Source organism: Prunus dulcis, chromosome 5, assembly GCF_902201215.1.
Source record: "Prunus dulcis chromosome 5, ALMONDv2, whole genome shotgun sequence".
Lineage (NCBI taxonomy): Eukaryota > Viridiplantae > Streptophyta > Magnoliopsida > Rosales > Rosaceae > Prunus > Prunus dulcis.
Genome location: NC_047654.1, coordinates 13,841,842 through 13,854,290, shown reverse-complemented (window position 1 = coordinate 13,854,290; position 12,449 = coordinate 13,841,842). Strand labels below are relative to the sequence as shown.

Sequence of the window (12,449 nt, the reverse complement as noted above, 5' to 3'; positions counted from 1 at the left end):
GTTTTTTTTAATTGTTTTTTGCCAATATTTATCTTCCTAAAATTATTCTTTTTAGGAAAATATTTCATTTTTTTCCGTAAGTAAGAACTCCTACATTTCTGTTCATAAATTATTTTTACATTTATGTCAAACTGTGATTTATAAATTATTTTTACATTTATGTCAAACTGTGATTTACAAAAAATAGGAGTATCTTCTTCCATACATAGGATAAGGGAAGTATCATAGATATGTTCTTTAGGTTTTACCACAATCGATCCAAGAAGAAGATGATCTTATTTATTATTTTATATTATATTATTATTATGTAATTTATATTATAAATTAGTGCTGGTCTTGTGGAATGCATGCATGAAATGAAAGTGAAGGTGAGAAAGAATGTCAAACGTATCTAATAATCCGTTTACTTGTCTAATCAAATATTAATTAATTCAGTAATGTGGTCAACTTTATTAATTTAGGAGTTATATTCTTGGTTAGGTGGTGCTTAGTAGACATCCACTTGAGATATATGCTCACCTGAGTCAGCTTCCCCACCCAACTCCACCTCCACCTCCACCCCCACAAAGTACAAACACCAATATTACAAATTATTTAATATATATTATTCAATAACTAAATGCTATTATTATACATGTTTTAATTATTTATTTTAACTTTTTATAGATCTTCCCCAAGCAAAATTTGTTTTAAGCCCCTGATATTGCAGTCACACGTATTTTCAATTCTATTATTTGAACCACTAATTAAAGATTGATATGCATTATATTAATTTATTGTTTTAATTATGTATTTGGTTTTCATTATTCATCAAACTGATAGGGGAAAAACCAGAGTCATATAAGTACAACTCTTGCCCTATATGCAAATTAACACAGAAGTGGAGAACGAGAATCGAACACACTTATAAAAGAAAGCTCGGATATCATATTAACCAAATCCTTACATGCATCCATGTTCAAGATTAACAATAAGTTATTAAGAAATTAAATTACCCCAACATTTGTCCTAAACCCATGAGTTTGGGAGCATCAACATCACCTCCCTTGACAGAAAGAAGAGCTAGATGCATTCCAGATAAAGACATTACTTTAGTTTTCATATACAGAAAGGAATAGGAGGAAAAAGAGGGTAGCACTCCAGAGTGGAATTGTGGAATTGTGGAAACAAACAAAATGAAGACAGAAACTGAGGTCTTTCCCACTTTCCTTTCACAGTGTTTTTTGCTTCCACTAAAGATGGTCATGTCATGTTTTCTTTTTTCTGCTTTTTTTTATTTTTATGATTAGATTGTCACAGTTTGATGATGTGATGGACAAATTTACATTGCAGAATTGAGCACTTGGCTTATCAGGGCAATGATCCAAAGGAGCAGAAAACCATCATTCCATCTATTTTTCTGATTTTATTATTGAATAATAATAATAATCTCACCACCACACACACACTGGTAATATGAAAAGTTGTCCAGCTCATAATTATCCATAGTGGACCCTACCAATACCATTAGGGTTTGAGTTGGAAAAAGAAACCCACTACAGATGATGGATAGATATATGGCTTTCCACTTATATTGCATTGCATGAGCATATACCATGGATAGGCCTTTCCACCTACCACTGAGAGGAAAAGCACAAAATCTATATAAGCAAGCAAGCACTTGGGGAGACAGCGGCCCTCAGCATTAGGAACTTGCATAGTAATTTGACGTGTGAACACCAACCCAGCATATGCATATACAAATTAGTTTTCCTCTTTTACTCTAAAAACTAGCCATTAATTCACTCTTATCTTACACAATTTTTCTTTAATACAAACCCTATATTAAGAAGACTAAATCGCTTCATGCGATATTTGATTCGCGAAGATTATAGCTATAAAGCTACTGTTTGATACTTTGGCTAGAGAAATATTTTATTAAATATTTTATGTTAAGGATTAGTTACGGATTTCTAATCTAGTCATTGAATTTCGTGTAACACGGATTATTAGATATATTTGGAATACAAACACAAAACCTACCTACCAACCTATCTCTTTCTGAACTCTGAAGGAAGTGGGACCATGTTTGGATGGAGACATATTGGTCCAGCCAGTGCCAGGCTCCAAAGTCCACAGCAGAGTTGGTGTGCTCTTTTATTTTCTGCCACAAAGCTTAGCCAAAAGGCATTGTTGTCGTTGTCATTGCTTTTTAACCATCTCCAAACGTTGAAAATTCAAATAGACCAGACCCCATCCCACCATCTCCATCTACTATTACAGGACAATGCACTAGTAAGATCCAATTGAAGTCATTGTTCTCCTTCCAACTTCAATAATTGAACACGAAGCTCCATTCATATTCATTCGACGTCTTCCAATACAAGAACAATGCTACGTCAGCCACTCGCCAACGTCCGTTGGTACATGTAAATCCTACAATGCATCAGATTTCACTAACGTTTGGGAGTACATAAGCTACTGACGTTAGCAAAATTCTCGAATACAAACCCTAAATGCCTTTTCCAGGCCCATGTATTGTTCGAGTTTTGGGGATTTATGAGGGGGCTGGATTGGGCCGGCCGTTATAGTTTTAAGGGTTTGCTCATAACAACTGAGACCATAAAAACTGAAAACCTTTTTCTTTTGGGCTATGAAGGCCCATGAGACAAAATTACAACTTAATTGTGAACTTAATTCTTTGCTGACGTGATTGAGTTTGCTCCTAACTCGTCTCATGTTATCTTAGAAGAACTGACAAAAAAACTAATTGGTATAGCGAAACAAATTTCCAATGCATAAAATCAATCATATCATTAGGATAACTCTAAAAATAGCATGTTTCCAATACACTCGTCTTTCTTGTTTCAAACCGAAGTAGACACGTTAGCCAGCTGAGCTGCGATACAGAGACTACCATGGTCTCTTGTAACCAATAGGAACAGTATTCGAACCCGAAATCCGATTCCCAAATCCTCCTCCTCGGCCTCTATTGCGGAAGTTCCCTCCAGAGCCTGCTTGAAAACAAAAAACCAAAAACCAAAAACCAAATTATTCACCAACCCAACAAATTCACACATATATGCCACCACATCCAGAAGAGTGGAACTACCTCCGAAACTACCACTTGACCGGGACATTGCAGCCAATGCGGGGCTCACCACCTGACCTGCTTCTTGCAGGATCTTGATTAGTTCCCTAGCAAATTTCGCATTTGCGTGTGTGAAAAAGGTTAAAGCAGTTCCTGTTGCCCCTGCACGACCAGTTCGTCCAATTCTGTGGACATAATCCTCTAGGCTTGATGGAAAATCATAATTGATCACGCATTTTATGTCCTTCACATCTACAACAAACAAAACAGAAGTGAGGCCAAATGATGTGCAAGGGACAAAAAATGGAGAAAACTGCAAACAACCTTATCCCTGCACCCCTGAGATCTGAAGATCAAATTAAAGACAACACATTCATCACGTAAATGTGCCCACCTTAACCTAGCAGGGATAAGGAGCAGCTTCACTACCATCACTTCCCATATCCAATCAAATGAACAAGCATGTGTGAGTCAACCGGGCTGCGAGGATACCCAGCTCCATAACTGTGGATGGGGGCCAATAAACTTCAACCATGTTACTTAGACACTTGAAAGGAGGAGCCAAGCCATTTTAGGAACCTCTTGTGCAAACAATTGACAACTATCCTTGTAGAGATAGCCATACGAATATCAACTGCCCCATGTATACAAAACAATATGCACGACTTTCCGGACCAATAAAAACATAATGGCTTGCATACAATAATATGGCATACCACCCAAACAATATTAGGAAGTTACCCGTGCCATTCCAGTGAAACCTAGCTCCTGGTGTCCATGTAACATGAGCTTTCAGAATAAGGTAGTATCCAAAGAGTTATCTATCACAGGGGGCATTGTACAAGCAGGAGATACCAATATTGCCCCTCAATCCAACTTCCCTTGGTGAAGCAGAAAGTATGATGCTTAAAGGAGGATAGGAAAAGATAAACAGTCCCAATCATCACATATGATGGCACCTGCCTTCACACCCAAACCACAAATTATATTCTCAGGAACTGGACAGCAGCCGGCCGACTCGCCATCTTTGAAATTCAAGACCTAAATTTATAAGACACCTAAGAATCCTAGCACACAGTTATCCTACCAAGACCCCGCGCAGCCACATCAGTGGCAGTCATTATAGGATTCCTTCCACTTTTAAACTCAGCCAAGACCCAGTCCCTTTCGGCCTGGTTTTTATCACCGTGAATGGATAGAGCTGGCCATCCATCCATCCTCAATTGCTTAGTAACTTGGTCACATCCCTTTTTCGTCTCGACAAATATCAGAATTCGGCTCCCAACGATTGCTTCTTTGAGCAGTTTGATCAGCCTGCCAACAAAACAATTTGAAGCATTTAACCACAAATCAAAAACATCAACCTTTTCCCGTACTCAGAAGTTGAGCTCAAGAGACAGACCTATTATATTTCTCCCCATCTGACACAACTTCAACAACTTGTTTTATAGATTGATTTGCTTTAAGACTTGATGATCCAATGATTACCTAAAAATAAAACAATTCATATCAGATCGTTATGTCTCAATTCACATAGACGTATAACTGCACAAGCAAGCTAAAATATCATATTAATACGGAGTAAAAGAAACCTTATATGGGTTACGTAAAAACTGCCTTGCTAAAGTTTCAACCTCCCTTGGCCATGTGGCACTCCAATACAATGTCTGCCGATCTGGTCGGGTCTGTAAGAAAATTAAACTTGATTAAATGCACTTCCTAGGCTATACTTTAGAACACTAAAATGCGTCAACATTGGCAGCCTAATTTCTATTTACATCACAAACTTGTTAGCAGCAGAGAGATACACGTCAAAAGAAGAACAGATCTATAAAGTCTCTCAAGTAACAACAATCACTGGTCAAGCACATCAGGTAAGTCCAACATATAATATTTATAAAATTCCATACAAACCATTCTGAAGCAGTTAACGGTTGTATTTATTATATTGTTAGATCTTTGAAGAAAAAGAAAATATCATTTTTAGCAGTTATCAACGAAGCAGAGTAAATGATGTAAAAGTAACGTACTTGTGATACAATTTTCCTTATCTGAGGCTCAAACCCCATGTCCAACATCCTGTCAGCCTCATCCAAAACTAGGTAGGTCACTCTTCGCAAATTTGTGTGCTGTGCTTCCAACATATCTATCAGTCGGCCAGGTGTAGCTATGACAATCTCAACCCCTGCCACATGGTAGAAGTTAGGCCGTTACCATATGTAGACTGCCATTTATGAACTGACAAAAGGAACTGAATAATTAACAAGTACCTCTTTTAAGATCCCGTATCTGGGGTCCTTTTGGAGCACCACCATAAATGCAAGTACTCCTAATATTAGAACGTGAGCCAAATTTTGAAGATTCTTCCTGAATTTGAACTGCCAATTCTCGAGTAGGTGCTAATACTAGCACAATAGGACCTTCACCTGGCACTGAATGTTTTTGACAAAAGAATAACCAAACTCAGTGTCGATTGCAGGGAGACAGAGAGTGGGACCTGAACAGAAAGGGTAAGTAATACTGACCTAACCGAGGCTGTGCGCTAATATGCACCAAAGCTGGCAGCAGATAGGACAAAGTCTTACCAGAACCAGTCTCGGCAATTCCAACTAAATCTCTACCCTTTAATGCCATTGGCCATCCTTGAGCCTGAATTGGTGTTGGTTCAACAAAACCCAATTTTGCAATAGCATCAAGGCAGTAATCTAGCACATCAAATTACACCAAAATTAGCTACTAGCACAAACAAAAAAAACTCTACATTAGTAATAACAAAATACTCAACAGTATTTATCAGAAAGGCAATACCAGGGAAATTCGCATCCTCAAACATCTGAATCGGCTTTGGGATATCATGCCCTTCGACGGTAATCTCCCGCCTGTTGCGATACACCATAACCTCCTGCTCTGACATTGCCCTCACCGAAGAGCTCTCAACATAGAAATTCTTCTCAAAAGGTACCAAGCTCCCAAAATCTTGCTTGGGAAGCACAATGTTATCCAAGTCTCCTCTTGATGAACCGCTATGTCTACCTCCTCCTCTTCCTCCAAATCCACGCCCACCGCTAAAACCCGCACTTCCACCGCGGCTAAAACCAGAGCTCCTACCGCCACCGCCACGGCCTCCATCAAAATCCCTACCACCACCAAACCTACCACCACCGCCACGGCCCCTTCCACCAACAATATGACCATTGGAGGCTCTGCCACCAAAACTCCCATTACCACCACCTCGCCCAATATTGAACCGACCCGAAGGGGGCTGGAACGTCGGGTACCCATTAAAGTCCCCTGGACCGGTTACCGGTCCGGCTACTCGTCCAGAATACGGGGCGACCGGAGGCGTTGGGCCTGCATACGGGGCTGACCCACCGCCACGGCCATAGGCGGGGCCCGCTGGCGGAGCCACCGCAGGCGCTGGACCCATTAGGTCACTGCAAAATAGGCAATTACATAATCGAACATAAATTACGAAAATTCAAAATTCAAAGATAAAAAGAAATGAACCAAAACAGGGATATGAAAAACAATGGAATTGAGTTGGGGTAGTACCTTCGGCGCTCACGGTAGGAGTTGACGTCGGTGTATCTGTTGTCGTAGGCGTACATCAATGATAGAATTACAATGGTTCTGCTACTGTTCTAGGGTTTGCGATCCGTTAGGGTTTCGAAGAAGAAAACCAAACTAAGAACAAAAAGAAAACCCTTAAAAGGGATCAAATTGGAATTTGTTTAGATTTGAGTTTCGGTTTGCGTTTGCTGTGGTGTTTTTTTGTTTTGCCGGAGATCTAGTTTTTGTTTAAGTATGGAAAAAACGCGGTCTGGGACGATGGAAGTATTCTCATCTCATCTATTTATGGGTTGTTGTTTTGACGGAGGGAAATTCTACTTGCGAAGATATTTTTTCAAGTGTCGGTCCAAAAAGAAAATTGCTACTTAGGTGAACGTCTCAGTTTTATTCCAGGACACGTGGCGTTCTGGGAACCGTAGATTTGACGGGTTCACATGCAATTCATATGATTTAGCCATTAATATTGGCTATATTCCTCTACTCATTCTGCAATTCCCAATTGATAAAAGGTATTCAACTATATTTGATCGTTTCTGAGAATTTCACCCTTCTAGAGAATTCATCCCCTTCAACCTCATTTGTATGTATTTAATTTAATTTCAATTTCAAAAATTATTTACAGAAATACATACAAGTGAGGATGAAGATGATGAATTTTCTAGAATTGTGAATTTCTTAAAACCGATCGATTATATATATATACAATTAGGAGAAGATAGAAATGATTGTCTCATTGTAAATATCCAACATGAAAAAAAAATATGAACTCATTTCATTCCTACATAATTTCTTTTATGTGTGTTATAATTAGACCCTCTTTGACTCTTTCCCCATAAAAATAGTGTCCTCCACATTGAGTTGTTGGGACTTGGGATTGTTTCATAAACTTGAAACCCTCCCTTGCTTTTCCTTCCATCTTCAATCTTCCATCTTCTGCATTATTAACTCTAATTCTTCATCTAATTAACAACCAAATATGGGGTTATAATTATTGTTAACTAACAGGTCCTGTTCTGCATCTTCAGCTTGCCAGTCTTCTACCTTCCCATTTCATCTCTGTCATAAACTCGAGTCTTTGGCCTCCCATTTTCCACAGTGCATAGCTGAGTTTGTTTGATCATCTCTGTCACTGCTTTTGCTTTTGCTGTTGCTGCTGCTTAAGAAATCTTGCAGCTCACTGTCTATCAAAATGTTTCATGAGTAATGTATGTAATCTGTATATATAAATCCCTTTAAAAGAAAAAAGAACTGCATATAAAAAAAAATGGTAGAGAGTGTTTATGCATCTGAATTGAACTTGCCTGGAAAGCATGCGAAGAAGCTTCTTTCAGGGTAGTGAGTATTTGCCGGCATGATCGGGCCATTTATTTGCTGATCGGCCTCCACCTTCTTGCCTTCATGAATAATGCTAACCTCACAAAAGTCCGGCGCATTCTTCCTAACAAACTCTCCTAATGACAATTTTTTCTGCACTCGCCTGAACAACATGAATTTGACCTTGTTAGTTAAATGCCAAGTTCACTGCTGTGCATGTAACAGACTTATCGAACACATTGTGAATTGCATCTCTTGTGAAACGTGAGACCTACTTAATGTGATTAACAATGTATGTCGTCAGTAAATGTGGTACAAATGGCCGAATTTCATGTTGGTGGAAGAAAGGAAAACAGGCAAACATACCTTGAGTGAGGTGGTCTTTTGGTTCCTATGACAAGGTGGATGATGCTAAGAACAGGTATGAGATCAAGAATTGCTTTTGCTGTGTCCTTGCTATCAAGGAGCATTGTCTCCACTGTTACCTGCAGTCACATGAAAACCACAAGTTTTCATTCATCATCAGACAAATTGAAATTATATATTGGTTTTTGGCAACATATGCTATGGTGGGTGGGGGGCAGAGTATAATCCACACCTTAGCATCATTGCACAAGCTCACATATTTCTGCAACAGGTTCCTCCTCTTGTTACTCTCTTCATTAATGTGTAATCTCACTTGATCTTCAGTCAATTGGCTCTTTGCTAATCTTCCAACTACTCAGCATTTCACAAAGAGAAAATAGAAAAGAAAATTGCTTAGGATTTGATACTTCAACATACAAAAGTCGCAAAATATTAAAGTAATCCCCTTTCATATCTTCGTGATACCAATTCAATTCTTATAAGATTATAACAGAGCACATGTGAAGCAAACACAACCATCCAGTCTGATACAGATTAGACTAGACTGCAGAAACAAGAACTTGGTCAAAAAAACAATTTGTGAGCATGAAGTGTTGTTTGATCACTGATCAAAACCCTCAAAATCAATTTGTTGTGTCTGACTCTGATCTGATCAGAATCCCATATATATAACACACAAAGAAACATGAACAAGTACATTGGCGTTACCTGGTGTAGGGATGTAGGTGATTGGAGGGAAGACATGGACTAGAAAAACCCGAGTGCCAGGGGAAACAGCATTATCAAGCGTCCATTTCAGAACATCTGTGTCATCTTTACCAACAGCAACATATACATCCTTGAGAACTCTATCTATGCTAGTGCCGCCCGCAGCGGTACTACAACTCCTGCTCTCCTCTACTATCTCCTCTTTTATCTCCTCTTCTATCTCTTCTTCTATCTCTTCTTCTATCTCCTCTTTTACCACAACAATCTCTGGTGACAACGCTCGTGCACTATATCTCTTATAAAAATCCTTGGCTTCCACCTGAACATACTCTTTTTCTTCCATAGAGGGGTAACGAATCAGAAGTAGGGTGACAAAAAGAAAATTGACAGAAAGAGATGACAGGAAGCGAAGGTAACAAGACTGGATGCTATTCACTTGGCAGTTTTATAGTGAAAGAGTCGTTGCTCTCAAAGCCACCAAGAGAAGAGGGGAGAAAAAAAAAGGGAGAGATTCTCTTTTGTCAATGCTTAGGCTCTTTCATATGTCATGTAGCCCCCTCTCTTCTGCAAAGGTGCCTTTTGGTCTAAAAGAAATTCAACTTTCATGGTTTTTTTTTCTCCTCCATAGATTCTAGTTTTGCTAGGCCTTAGGAATTGACCTTGGGAATAGCTGTATGGATGGTGTTTAAAAATAAGATGGGTTGAATTTGATGACCCTACAAAGTTAGGCAAAAGCATGAGCTCTTGTAGAATGTGGTCTTTATTACTAGAACAACACAAAGAAAAGCAGGCCATATATTCCGTTCCATGCATAGTGCCAAAGTGTTAGGAATTTCTTGCAGAGAACTCAAAGCCTATGTTCTACCGACGCCTTGTCGTGTCACAAGACTTCTCACATATATTTGGCATGCATACAAACAGGTTTCCAAATTACATGTGATACATATATTGTCCACAAAAAATAGGTTTCCAAAGTGTGCACCTGTCAAACAATATATACTTTTTTCTTACCCTCAACTGTCCAACGTTATTGACATTGTGGTGCCATCTTAATCATAGATTGATCCACAAGCAATCAAATTTAAGCTCTTGTTTTTTCTTTGGGCTTGATCCCCTTGTTTGTTCGGGCTTGGGCACCCGTTTTGGGCCCACTTTAACTCCGTGCTCACTCTTCTAAAAAAGGAAAAAAAATGTAAATGTGATCCGTGTAACATTACTTTCTTAAATCTAAAAGTTTTTACTCAATTAGAAGCTAACTGTTCATCCATTTGAACTCGGTATTTCTAATCATGGAGTCAAAACAAGCTAGCTTAAAGCAAAGAAAATGATATCGTTTTCACTTGATTAATTAAGGAAGATTATACAATATGGTTACCATTAGCTGCATTACAAAATGAAGTCTGAAAAAAACATAATGAATTACACGTTTCCTAGTCATAGGATGCCACCAAGGAATTTGGATACGGACCAGACAAGACACAGCTACAATTGGATTTTGTTCTTATGTTGCTCTGCTATAGGATTTAAATAAAGTTTACATTGGGATTTCCTAAGTAGACAAATCTTTTATTCAATAAGTTCAAAAACATGGGCTTTAGATGAAGGTAATTTGTGGCTCTTTTAAAATAAATAGAATAAGTAAATAAAAATATTATTTACTTTTTCTTGGGCCCAGATTGGACATCTTTTTACTTGAGCTTAGAGCCCATAAATGATTTCATCTGATATAAATAGTTTCATCCTTTATACATACGCATTAATTAAAGTTACTCTTTAATTGCTGTTGAGGTTTAACCTAATAGAAAATGGTTGTGACTTACAAATTAGTGGTTTTAGGTTCGAACTCTCACGTCACCGTAGTAGTGTGTGTGTGTGAGAAACCTTTTTTTATCATAAAGTTTGCATTTACTAATCACACATGAAGAGTCTTAACCCTGTTAAATTTTTATGGTTCATCTTTCTTATTAGATTCTCATTGACATGCATTAACGTCCACGTTGTTATATTTTAAAGTCTACTTTGATCAAAGGATTTGTAATTTAAGTAGTTAAGAGTATTTATCCTACCACTTGAGGTCATAAGTTCGATCCCTTCTCTCCCAATATACCTCGTATCAAAAGGGTCTATTTTGATATGCCATGAAGTTTATGTTCACTTATTATCCCCGCTATGGACGTGATCTCTAAAACTTTCTAATAAAATTGTTGCTAATGATGAAGGTATACAAGTAGAAAGGAATAGATGGGAAAACAGTTCCAAACTCTTAGACATGGGTTAATTAAAGTTCATCTTAGAATTCTAGTTGACATGTCTTAAGCTCCGCTACTTTTTATGAACCGATCATTACATTAATTTAGTTGATATAACTCTTACGGCCAAACCATTCTCCACACGTCAAATTGATACGAACATATGGTGCATGCTGTGCTCTGTCATGATTTCATTTTGTGCACTGTTTGGTAAGCCTGCACTGATCATGGCCATGCGTATCTACTGGATGATTTGCCATGTATATCATATAAAGTTTGAATAAGAGCAGTTCCATCGGGAGGCACTAGTCCGGGTAAGTGGTTTCCTATTTATATGCATAGTGTCTGTTTTAGTAAATTTTTTGGTGGTTTTTCACATGAGATATGAGGAGAGGAATTTATATAGAGTTTTGGTGTGGGAAATGAAGAATATGGCTAGGTATTTATTTTTTTAAAAAAATTCTGAGAATTTTGGTTTTTTTTTTTTTTTGGTTATTTAAATTAGCTGCTGACGTCAGCATTAGGCCAGCTTGCCAGGCAAGTCTTGCCTTTGGACTTGCCCAAGTTGGTGGAGCCCATCCCTTGCCCTAACAAGAATGAGGCGCTGGAAACACGAATGAGGGCCTCTTGCCCAAAATCTCCCGCTGGAAGTGCTCTTATATAACATATTATGTGGTGGGAGAATTAGATAATGATCACAAACAATGATGCTAGATGGAAATTGTGTTTGTGTCAAACAAATCAAAGTGGCCACAGTGAGAGCTTGTGTATAATATATATATATATATATATAAAGAAATAATTATGTGCCAAATTAGTTAGAAATTATGCAAAATCGTCCTATTTTAGCCTTTGGGAGATTTGGAACTCAGTGACTTCTCACACTACTAGTTGCCTAGTTGGCATGTTTTCCACTCAATGCAGAAAGTTTCACCTCACAAGTTCCCTTCATCAAGTTTGGCATGGGCTTCAGCAAAATGAACCGAATCTTATCAACCAAGAATAATAAGACAAAGAGAACTGGGTGGATCAAAATTTCAATATATAATAAAGGGGACCATTTTCGTAAACCAGTCTAATGAAAAAGGGTTTCAACTTGCAAACTAGTGATTTCATGTTTGAATTCTCATGGCACCGTGGTAATGTGTGTGTGAGAAACTCTCCTTCTGTTG

The 12,449-nt window shown here is 38.2% G+C and overlaps 2 protein-coding genes across 3 annotated transcripts; both read right to left on the bottom strand.

Moving 5' to 3' along the window:
- Window positions 1-2,755: 2,755 nt before the first annotated feature.
- Window positions 2,756-6,938, bottom strand: LOC117627372 (DEAD-box ATP-dependent RNA helicase 20). Of its 2 annotated transcripts, none has more exons than XR_004585765.1 (10): window positions 6,623-6,938; window positions 5,879-6,504; window positions 5,596-5,775; window positions 5,341-5,502; window positions 5,101-5,255; window positions 4,663-4,755; window positions 4,473-4,558; window positions 3,465-4,384; window positions 3,092-3,322; window positions 2,756-2,993 (listed from the first exon to the last, which is right to left on the bottom strand). XR_004585765.1 is itself a non-coding variant. In XM_034359442.1 (10 exons), the coding sequence occupies exons 1-10, from the start codon at window positions 6,676-6,678 to the stop codon at window positions 2,893-2,895; spliced, it is 1,917 nt and encodes a 638-aa protein (XP_034215333.1). In that variant the 5' UTR covers window positions 6,679-6,934; the 3' UTR covers window positions 2,756-2,892. The 2 variants fall into 2 exon arrangements, 1 of the variants encoding a protein (XP_034215333.1); XM_034359442.1 differs by having other exon boundaries at window positions 4,158-4,384; window positions 6,623-6,934.
- A 418-nt stretch (window positions 6,939-7,356) lies between these two features.
- Window positions 7,357-9,656, bottom strand: LOC117628353 (U-box domain-containing protein 52-like). Its single transcript, XM_034360780.1, has 5 exons — window positions 9,029-9,656; window positions 8,553-8,671; window positions 8,321-8,439; window positions 7,942-8,117; window positions 7,357-7,817 (listed from the first exon to the last, which is right to left on the bottom strand). Exons 1-5 carry the CDS (start codon window positions 9,369-9,371, stop codon window positions 7,798-7,800), a joined length of 777 nt encoding a protein of 258 aa, XP_034216671.1. The 5' UTR covers window positions 9,372-9,656; the 3' UTR covers window positions 7,357-7,797.
- Window positions 9,657-12,449: the final 2,793 nt, after the last annotated feature.